Source organism: Triturus cristatus, chromosome 6, assembly GCF_964204655.1.
Source record: "Triturus cristatus chromosome 6, aTriCri1.1, whole genome shotgun sequence".
Taxonomy (NCBI): domain Eukaryota; kingdom Metazoa; phylum Chordata; class Amphibia; order Caudata; family Salamandridae; genus Triturus; species Triturus cristatus.
In genome coordinates this window covers 592,260,323-592,271,322 of record NC_140589.1, presented here as the reverse complement: position 1 = coordinate 592,271,322, position 11,000 = coordinate 592,260,323, and the positions used below count along the sequence as shown (strand labels likewise).

Sequence of the window (11,000 nt, the reverse complement as noted above, 5' to 3'; positions counted from 1 at the left end):
GTTTATTAATACTTTCTCCACCCCCCCGTCTGGTGGGGTTCTTTTCCTACTTCTTTTTCCCGCTTCTCCTATATTTCGGGTCTGGTTCCAGGGCGACAGGCACACTGCTGGGGGGGGGGGCCGTACTCATCTGCAGAGGTGCAGGGTGGGGGGTTGGGGGAGGGGGTTCTTTCGTCTTTTATCTCTTTTTCCATGGCCTCCTTTTTCTTCTCTGATTCTTTTTGTTTTTCTTTTTCTGGGATCAGTGTGATACACCTCCTTTGCTATGACTCGTTGCCGCTCCATGTGTACCACAATTTCCGGGGTGCTCTCCGGGAGTTCTGGCGGGGGACTGCAGGCGCTACTGCTTATGATACTCTTCCTCATCCTGATGTTCTTGTGTTCGCGCCATTGACCTAATAGATTGCTGTAAATCGTTTACGTCTATTACTCTGCAAACCTGTAATTGCTGTTTGAAAATAGTCTGGCACCTGATCCTTCTGCCTTGTTTCATTATAAAACGAAAACCTTTTTCTCCTGGTGCCCTACCTACGCTGTTCACAGTATTAGCATCACGATTCTGCTCCCCGATGTGCTGCCTGTGTTTATACTTGCCTGTTTTTGCTCTGATTGCTTAGCTGCCGGCCCCGGGGGGTTGTAGGCCCATACTTGTTCTCTATTGAACTGTCAATAAAGGTTTTCAAAAAAAAAAAAAAAAAAAAAAAACAGTGATTCATGCTTAAGTTAGACATGGGGCACGTGAAGACCTGCCTAGGGCATACAATGGTATACTGATGCGAAGAGACTGTAAGCAACCCACGAGGGGCCACCGCATAACCTATGGGGTAAACCAATTGAGTGCTGTGTAGTAGCAGTCTATGCTTCTACAGGATGAAGGCAGTCAAAACGATTTGAAGTATGGGAGCACTCTTGCCTCATCAGATGCACCAAAAATCCCTGTTTTCCTTTTATTTAATATTCGCAAATAAGTTTGCCTTTTGTTTTGAATCGTAGGTCATATGTTTATTACTGATCAGGCTCCTATGTGCGGCCTTTAAGGACCTCAATTTAACGCTATTCTTCGCAATACAACCCAGAGCCAGGATCCATTAATGCAGTCCTTAGGATGTTTTACTGGCCCTAGCTGACTTGTCGAAACAAGTATGTCTCCCATTCTAGGACCACCTTTTATTGAAGCAATGGAGCCACCTCTGCTTGCCTGACGCAAAGATTTACTGACCAGCAAATGTACACTTAGGGGAGATCTAGCTACGGTCCGTAACTGATGGTTCTGAAAGAACTAGACCAGACAGTCGTTCCTAGTGGCTCTTTCATGGGCCACAAAGACTAACGACTTGCCATAAAAAACATGATCCACTTCCTCAGGAAAGGCTTGTTGGAACTATTCAGAGACTTTCTATTTTTTTTTTTTTAAATTGCACCGATAAGATGGCGAAAAAAGGCTTATCAGAACATTGGGGCATATTATCAAGCCAGGCGATAAAATTATTGCCACTTTACGGCAGAAAACTGCCGCTAAAATGGCGATAATGGGCGTGATAATATGCTCTATGGAATTCCAATTGAAGCCCGTGGGGCATATCAGCAACGAGGCGATAGAAAATTATCGCCGCTTTTGTGGCCGTTTTCGGCCGAAAAGCGGCGATAATTTTATCGCCTAATTAGCAAGGTCACGCTAACGCGTGAAACCTTGCTTTAGCGCACTAAATCTTAACACCCAGCTTTGCATCTCTAATGAGATGCAAAGTGGGCGTTCCTGACCTAACATGACAGGAGAAATGTCGCTAAGCGACATTTCTCCTATCATCAAGCCCCACCCTATGAAGCATAGTGGCAAGAAAAGTAGCGATAACCCCTGTTATCGCTACTTTCCTTACGCCTGCCTCAGGACTGACTTAGCCATGATATCCTATGGAAGGTGGATATCATGGCTAAGTTTGTGGGGCCCTATCAACAAGCTAACGCCACACTTCGTGAGATTATCGCTGGGTTTCCAGCGATAATCTCATGTTAGGCAGTTAGCGCGAGGATTTTTATTGCTTTTGAGTTAAGCGTTGCTAATAGCACGCTATCTCAGCGATAAAAATCCACGCTAGCCGGCGATAATTATCCTAGCGCTAAGTGCGCTTAGCGATAATTATCGCCGGTTGTTGTTGATATGCCCCCATGTTAGATGTGAAGGACATCTAAACTTAACTTCAATTGGAATTCCATAGCGCATATTATCAAGCCCATTATCGCCATTTTAGCGGCAGTTTTCTGCCGCTAAAGCGGCGATAATTTTATCGCCTGGCTTGATAATATGCCCCTATATTGGGAAACTGCTTGTCCCTGGCCGCACTGATAATACAACAGTAATAATTACATCACTGTGTAAACCAGGCAAAGTACAGTAGAGCGGGACACTAGTTTCATGAAAGGCTCAAGAGCTCTGTTATACCCTCAGCGCGCCCGGCCTTTCCTGTCCTGCAGTAGTGTGCTGAAACCAGCAATGTTCCAGGGATGATATTAAAACAGCAAAGTTCAGACTAAACAAATACCATTGTATACATTTGTATACCTTATGCAAAGATTTTGGACAAACATAACTTTAAAAAATAAATTCTGAATCTCGACTTATCCTCTAAATCAAAAAACACGTTTTTGAAAAATGGATTCGATCCATGAATTGTCAAAGACGACACTAGTATTAGCAACTTTAGTTTCACAGCTCAGCAGCTGCTGCAAGTGAACACGCCTCTCATACATGTTTGTCTTTGGATTAAACAAATTAGGTAATAACTAAGCATAATACAAGTTGTAGAGAAGCCGCTGGTTTTGTGAGCTATCTATAAACCAATGAACAAGTCCAAATGTATCAAACCTAGCCCCGCAGCAGGACGTCCAGTACGCTGCTCTCCTTTGTGACCCTGCTCAGTATTTTAACAATTTGATACACTAACAGAGGTGGGGGCTCCTGTGTGTCTGCTTGCGTGTGATTGACACCTTCTGGCGCATGTGTCCCCGCGCCATTTGGGGCAGCACGCGCTCAGAGGCCATGTTTACATTGACGCCTGTGGGCCTGTGTGCGTGTCTGGGGGCAGAAGGGTCAGAGCCAGGGATATAAAGGGGGCAGCGCAGGCCTGAGGGTCAAAGCATCTCCGGACACACTTGGAGCAGAAGCTACAGCAGCACAAGAAGAAACGCCTACAACAGAAGGAACCACAGCGGGACCAGGCCCGCGTTGAAACTGCAAACGCACCAGGATCTGCAGCACAAGGGACCGTGGCATCTGGATTGACAACAGCACCAGGACCGCAGCACGAACCACGGCAGCAGCATGAAGAAGCCGAGGCTCGCTTCCCGCCCGGGGCAGGCCCGGAGGGGCCTCTACTGCCAGCAGCCAGTGGGACCCCCAGCAGCAGCCGACAGGCCGCGGTGAGTCCAAGGGGTGAAAGGAGGAGCAGAGACGCAGGGATAGAGAGCAGACTACAATGTGTGTACCCCACACCGGTTAGACGAGCTGTCCTGTTTGTGCCCCGCACAGATCCCCCACTGACTGACGCACACTCAGAATCCACAGACACACCCGTTTGGGGTTCACAGGAGTTTGCTGTGGCTCCCGGCATTGATTGCATTCTTTCACTGAGTTTGCCTCCTTTGTAATGTGTTCCCAACCACACTGTTAATAATGTCTCAGAGTCACCTCTTTCCGCTGGCCCCGCCCCCACGTGTATAAAGGCTCTCACTGTTACATTTTAAAAAAAATATATATATATCTCCTTGAATGCCGACAGTGACAAAGCTAGGATATTAGGGGCATATTATCAAGCCAGGCGATAAAACGGCGATAATGGGCTTGATAATATGCTCTATGGAATTCCAATTGAAGCCCATGTTAGATGTGAAGGACGTTTAATATGGGCTTCAATTGGAATTCCATAGAGCATATTATCAAGCCCATTATCGCCGTTTTTGCGGCAGTTTTCTGCCGCTAAAGCGGCGATAATTTTATTGCCTTGCTTGATAATATGCCCGAAAATGCTGTCTGATCTGTTCAGTCTGCATTGCAGAGACATAGCGCCAACAGACAAAGTTTAGCTTGAACACTTTCCGTTTTCCAGCCCGTAAGCGTTGGTTTACTTTGGGCCCAACATGGCCCAGGCTGTTAGAAACCTGGGGGCATATTATCAAGCCAGGCGATAAAATTATCGCCGCTTTAGCGGCAGAAAACTGCTGCTTAAACGGCGATAATGGGATTGATAATATGCTCTATGGAATTCCAATTGATGCCCATGTTAAATGTGAAGGACGTCTAACCTGAGCTTCAATTGGAATTCTATAGAGCATATTATCAAGCCCATTATCGCCGTTTTAGCGGCAGTTTTCTGCCGCTAAAGCGGCGATAATTTTATCGCCTGGATTGATAATATGCCCCATATTGCGTTGCTCCCAGATCTGCTGTGGGAGGTGACTGTGCATGTGCCCGGCGCGTGGCATTTGCAGCACTCGTGCACTGTGGGCTTGGTGTACAGTCTGTGAGCCCTGCCTGGGGCAGCTCCAGGTGAAGTAGGGAAATGTTGGTGGGTTGGTGGAATAGTTCTGAATCCTGAAGCAAGCCTCTTTGGGGCATATTATCAAGGGGCGACGATAATATTATCGTCGCTTTAGAGCCCGTTTTCGGGCGCAAAGCGGCGATAATATTTTCGCATTATCATCAAGGGCACGCTAGCGTGTGATTCCTTGACGTATCGCCCCTTTTTCACACGCCTCGCCTCGTATCGATAATGAGATGCAAAAGAGGCGTGGCTGTGAAAAGCAACATGGAATAATATCGCGAAGGAAGCTTCGCGATATCATCAAGGAGGGTTAGCGATAAATAAAATCGCGTTAAGTATGCCTTAACTCAGGAATTTAACGTCTGTTAAATTCCTGACTAAGGCATACCTAACATGAGGGGTGGATTGTGTGGCTAAGACCACAGGCCCTATTATCTAGGATATCGCCGTTTTCCACCATGGAAAACGGAGATATCCCACCTATCTCTGGAATTTTATCGCCTCGGCGATGCGCGTTGTTGATAATGCGCTAACCGGGTGATAAATTCCAGAGATAGCCGGCGATAAATATGCAAGCGCTAAGTGCGCTTTGCGATATTTATCGCCGGCCCTTGTTAATATGCCCCTTTGTTTTTTAGGGTGGTCTGAGGTGTTACTGTCTGATACGTGTTTGACGCTGTGCATAGAAAGCGCACTGTACAAATCTTTCTCCGTGGCATAAGCAGGGTGGATCTTTAGCACCAGGGCCGGACTGGGTACCAAAACCGGCCCTGGCAAAGTGCTCGGTCGGCCCCCGGGGTCGGGGGAGCCGCCGAGCTCTTTGCCACACAAAAACTGCCCCCAGAGGCCCAAAACCGGCCCCCACCCGTGCGGCGCTCCGGGGAATTGCCCGGTGCCCGCTACGGCCAGTCCGGCCCTGTTTAGCACCGGTGGTGGAATATGCATCACCTACGGGCTTCGCGTTTCTTCTAATGGATACAAAGTGCAGTGAGTGGTCACCATTTTTAGGTGTATAACATGAATACCATATCTGTTTGTAAATAGTGATATTTGAAACGTGATGTTAAGTGACTAGACTCCACCCTTGCGCTGTTTGATGGTCGGTGTAATGCACTCTCTGTATATAATTACGTTATCGCCTGAAATACAATGAGGGAATTGTGTACACATTTGTTCACGCCCCACACAGTTAGTGTGATTTTTGATTTGGGAGGGGTGAGTGTCATTCAACATTTTTGAGTGAAACAAAGCGCCGATGCCGTCTTCGAACCTTTCGTCAATGGCGCACAGTGGAGGCAGACGGCACTTGTGTGTGTGTGTGTGTGTGGGGGGGGGGGGGGGTGATGTTATTTTCACAGGGAGGTTATGGTAAAAGGCATTTGTTACATCTCCAGTTTGATTCACGTCGCCTGCATTGAGCTTTGGTTCTTCTACGGAGCCGAGTGCACCGGCTTCCCTCTCTCTGTAGAGATATTCATTATTTCTGTCGTTTCAGGCCTCAAGGCTTCTGGAGACCTTGGCTGTCCAGCAGGAGGGACTCAGAGCCATTACAGGCCAGGAAAAGACAACTGGTGAGTGACCGAAAATACAAACTAGAGCAGATGGCTTGTGACAAAAAACAAAATTCAATGCATGTATGTCTTCAAACGAGAGGGACCTAGCATTGTCTCAGTGCGATTAAATCTTTCCGAAGGGCATTTATTCTTTGTTGGGCGGCTGCCATTCTTGCAGTGAGTGGTCTTTCCTCCCCTGACGGAGGCGCAACTGTCATAATGAAGAGACCCCCGACTAAGGGGCGGGTGGGTATCTCTATACCTCAGTGCATCCGCCGGTGTGTTGAATGCACTGAAGGCCCAGCAGTTTGGTGTGAGTGGGGTGCGCGGGAAAGTCTTCAGCGGGAGTTTGTTTCAGTGTAAAAAACAGAAAATCAAATGCCCCGAGGTACAGGGTGTTATGTCTCTGAGCAAAATGGCAAAGGCTTGTTTTCCCTGCCCGAACCTCCGTGCTTTGTAGGAGACACAGGAAATCCAGTGACATTCACCACTCCCCTCCTCCCACGAGACTGCTTCTGTGACCTGGCAGTCCATTGGTGGACGGGTCACCAGGTGAAGGGTTTTCACCGCCATAGCCAGTTCAGGCTTTGCTGGTGGAAATCTTGACGTCCCCCCACATCTAAATAAGACGTGAGTACCACGAGGTTTGCTGACAGGGAACCGGATGTCATCCCCCCACCCCCCAACCTCTAAATGAGATCGTCAGTAACTAAACGCGCTGAAAAAAGGGGGCCAGTGGTTTCTGCTATAAGGAGGAGCACACTCGCATGTGTGGGGAGAAGTTAGACTACATATAGTACATACTAAAACGTTTTTATGTAGTCGTAATTGTTACAACATAGTTTCTAAACATCAACAATATAAAAAGTTAATCCTAAAGGTTTTACTTAATGCTTTCGAGCGCAGAATACACTTCGAAAGTACATAATAAAACATTTGAAAATATCCAGATTCTTGGTGTAAACCCTACTTTCTATACTAAGATTAAATTACTGCCTAGAGATTGGTTCAACTCCTTTACTTGTGCAATTTACCCAGCAAAATCATAGCTAATCCATTAAACAGTCCGTCCTCTGCTGATCCAACCAAAGGCATTTTAAAGCCGAATGCTTGAATTTCTTTGAAATAAGAGCATCAAACAATTTCTGCATCTACAATTTCTCCAAATCGTTCTATAACAGGCGGGCAACTAGAGCCAAATTTCGGGGGTGGGGGGGGGGGGCTGAAAAAGATTTCGGGGGGGGGCTAAGTCTTCCAGCCATAGGCAGAGTGGCTGTAAGAAGAGGTGAAAACACAACAAAAGCCTCATTAACGAGTAAATGGTCTTTTAAAGACCTGTGAAGTACTCGGGTCCGGCTGCAATTAGACGGACGCCAGCCCGCGAGACTGTCTCAGCCGGGCTGATACACATGACGGGGGGGGGGGGGGGGGGAGGGGGAGGGGGTAGAGAGGGGGGGGCTGAAGCCCGGTGAGCCCAATGGGTGTTGCGCGCCTGTTTTATAACTTCTGGGGTCAGTTCATACAGTGTACTGCACATTGAATGGAGGTCGTTCTAGTTTTGTGTGGTCATAACTCCACTTGTCTGAACTTCTTTCATAAAGATGGGGGATATGGGGGCGGGGGGGGGGGGGAGCCAGTCTCCAGTAGCAGTGAAGACCCAGTCACGCTGCCCTGTCGGTGTTCATTGATTTTTACCGTCTGCTTATCCCATGTTGTGTCTTCGCCCTGTAGATCTATGGTCCAGTCACCGGAAAACATGGTCGCTACACTCACCCAGTCAAGTAAGTTGTGAAATCTGTTATACTGAACTGCTGTAATATTTAGTGGCTAGAACTCACACCTGGATATTTGGTGTTTGTCATTACTTTCCGGGCCACTTTATTTGACTAAAGTAATCTGTTTATTAGTAGTAAAGTTATTCTAGGATAGGCGGCACTGCCAATTCATTTCACACATTTGAAGACATATGCATCTGGTTAATGAGTACCAAACAGACATTGAACTCTTTTTCTAAAACTAGGGATGGGTGACACACATACTGCACTTTTGAGCGAGCAACTTGGCATCAGGGACTGAGACATTTTTCACCAGCAATTTCATCAATCAAACAGTGAGAATTTTTTTTTCCGATTGGTTCAAAAATCCTCTTGCACTTGTCGGTCAGTGCAAATGCCATTTTTCACTAGTTGGTTAGTGCAAATGATGTTGCACAATTAAATAAACAACATGTCATCATTGCTAAGCCTTTGATGCAATACATGTACTGGTTCATGTGTTGATTAAATAGCAATTCTAATTAACTGATAATCTGTGACCATTAACTTGAGAATTTTCTGGTAATGACTTCCAATTTCAGAAATTAAAAGTACTTTAATTATTAAAAATAGCAGGATTTATGCCAGCAGGACATTCACAAGAGGTGACCTTGCAGGCACAGAGCTGTTTGCTGAATATGATTACCCTAAGTTCGTGTAACGTTATGTGAGAGTAAATCCCGTACAAGGGCTGGGGAGTGGGAGGATCGAGGCCAGGTTTGTCTGGTAAGTTTTGATCACTTACCAGTGAGCCAGTTAGGCAGCATTCACAAACTTGAATCTGAATCTTTCACACCCTGGAAATGGTTGCACATTTATACCATGCAAGGGCTAAGAAGTGGAACAGAAAATCTCCTGACCTGATGGGGGCTAAGGGAAGGGGTGTAGGGGAAAAAGAAAAAAAATTGCTATTGCATAGTGGCGCTACTGCTCCCCAACGTGGAATCGTATTCTGCAAATAATTCCACATCGACGAACTGTCAACTGTGACAAGTGTTGTGTCTAGACGTACTACCGGGAAGTTTTGTCAATGGTAAGAATTTGCAAATTTACACCAGCGTGCAGGAGTTAATGTGCAGGTATAGATATACTAGCTGTTGTGTTAATGGAGCTCTGCTCTTGTGGGCCATTATTGTTAAATTAATGGTTAAAATATCAGAATGGTATCTGAAAAGAAAGAAAATAAGTAATTAGTTGGTGTTACAATACGCTTTTGGTACCACAGAGGAATATATTACTCAAAATCTACAATTGAAAAATATATTTTCTTGTTATGTGGAAACAAGAACATTTGTTCTCTTGCAATTGGTCTACATATTGCTCTCATGATCTTGGAAATTCCATTGCTGTATGGTTCAGTTTATAGCGTTGGCAGAGATGTTGAGTTTACTCCTGGGGGATAGTAGGAGTGCATGGTGGACCCTTCTTGAGGGTTTTGTTCTCTCTCTATCTCCTCCTCTTGCTCTTTTAACAGCATCTACCTCCTATAATAGTGTAAAGGAGTACTGAAATCTGACTTGGACTTGCACCTTTCTGCTAATTTCAAGCACAGATTTTTAACATATTAGTTGATGTGTTGTTGAACCCTAAAAGTCCTTTATGCACTCATTTTATAACTGTTTTTAATGTACGGTCACTTTTAAACTTTTATGTGTGATTATGGCTATGTGCAATATTTCCATGTTTCTGAATTACACAAAACAAGAAACTAAAGAAGGTAATTCTTCTCCTTTTTTTTAGGTTATTTTGGCCTAAATCGAAGTGCTTTGACCACTTGAATGAAGCAGGAGAAGCACTTTTGACAAGCTTCCCCGTCCAGGCCACCATCTCCTTCTATGAAGAGTCTGATTCAGAGAGTGAAGATGAACGCGATGACGAGAGCCACGATTCTGGCATTGACTCTGAATGAACACATTAAACTATGAGTTTGTTTAGTGCTTTACATTGTGTAGAAAGTATAGAAGGACTCTACTTACTGATAGAGGCAAAGCAATCGTGGGATTTATATTCTCAAAAGTGACTATTTTTGTGATCAATTCTACTTTGTGGCCTGTGCTGTGCGTGTGAGATCTAGTTATCCTCGCCGAGCGTGGACTCCTTACACTCCAGTCAAACTGGTGTGCCTGGATATGGGATGTGGACTGTCTGCAGATTTAATAGATGAATCTGAATACTTCATGCTCTCCAAGTCTGATCACAAGTGATCTTACCCACATTTCGATCCCTGTATGGTATTGGTAAGGTGTGCTTCATAGCTGCAGCGGGTCTTCTTCACAACCTCTGAATCATTGAAATATGTTATTGAAGAGAAATGGCGCCCCCTTCCTTGACTAACAAGACACACACTTCCAACTTTGGAAGTAGTAGGAAACAATAAATCACGCTAAATGATTATTAATAATAAGGTTGTTGCGTCAGCTCAGGCTCCAGTGAAGATTTTTATTCACCTTCAGCATTTTTATTTGTAAGTTTGTGCACAAATGAAGCATATTCCTGATAAATGACTCTCCTAATGTTCAAATGTATCATATTGTATAATAAGAGTTTATTTTAAATTATTTCAGAGATCAATAAATGTATTGTGTTAATATGTATAAATGATATTTTATTTGCGGCCCTTATCTTTCTAATATCATAGCTTTGTAAATAGCGATATTTTTGATAAATAAATCAATCTCAGTGGACTGATTAATATGTGTCTCTTGCATTTATGGTTTAACGTGGTTGTTTGTTAATAAGGATCAAATAGACTTTTAAATTGAACATTGGATGGGCACTAGTTTACACAGAGCAAGGGCGCATGTGCTGGCAGATTGGTAGAATGAACACTGCAGGTGTCTGTACTCTATTCTTTCAAACAATTAATTTCCCACATATGGTTTTCCAAAATGATGGCACGTGGTGTGATCTCAAAACTCAAGTCATTTCAGTTTCCTGCCTCATAGCGTGAGCTTCTTGTGCGATCCGGATGCCCTGCCAAGTTACTGCAAGGCCAGTGTTAAAACGAGCTTACCCTCCTCTCTCCGATTCACTTGGCAAGTGTCTCCCAAACTCAGTGCCTAATTTGAAAAACAGTGAGTGCCAGTTCCCTAATC

At 45.0% G+C, this 11,000-nt stretch overlaps 1 protein-coding gene across 1 annotated transcript; it reads left to right on the top strand.

Moving 5' to 3' along the window:
• Positions 1-3,144: 3,144 nt before the first annotated feature.
• LOC146817537 (protein ripply2-like) lies at positions 3,145-10,579 on the top strand. The gene is made up of 4 exons (XM_085609209.1): positions 3,145-3,417; positions 6,034-6,109; positions 7,823-7,872; positions 9,646-10,579. The coding sequence occupies exons 1-4, from the start codon at positions 3,320-3,322 to the stop codon at positions 9,812-9,814; spliced, it is 393 nt and encodes a 130-aa protein (XP_085465335.1). The 5' UTR covers positions 3,145-3,319; the 3' UTR covers positions 9,815-10,579.
• The last annotated feature ends 421 nt before the right edge of the window (positions 10,580-11,000 follow it).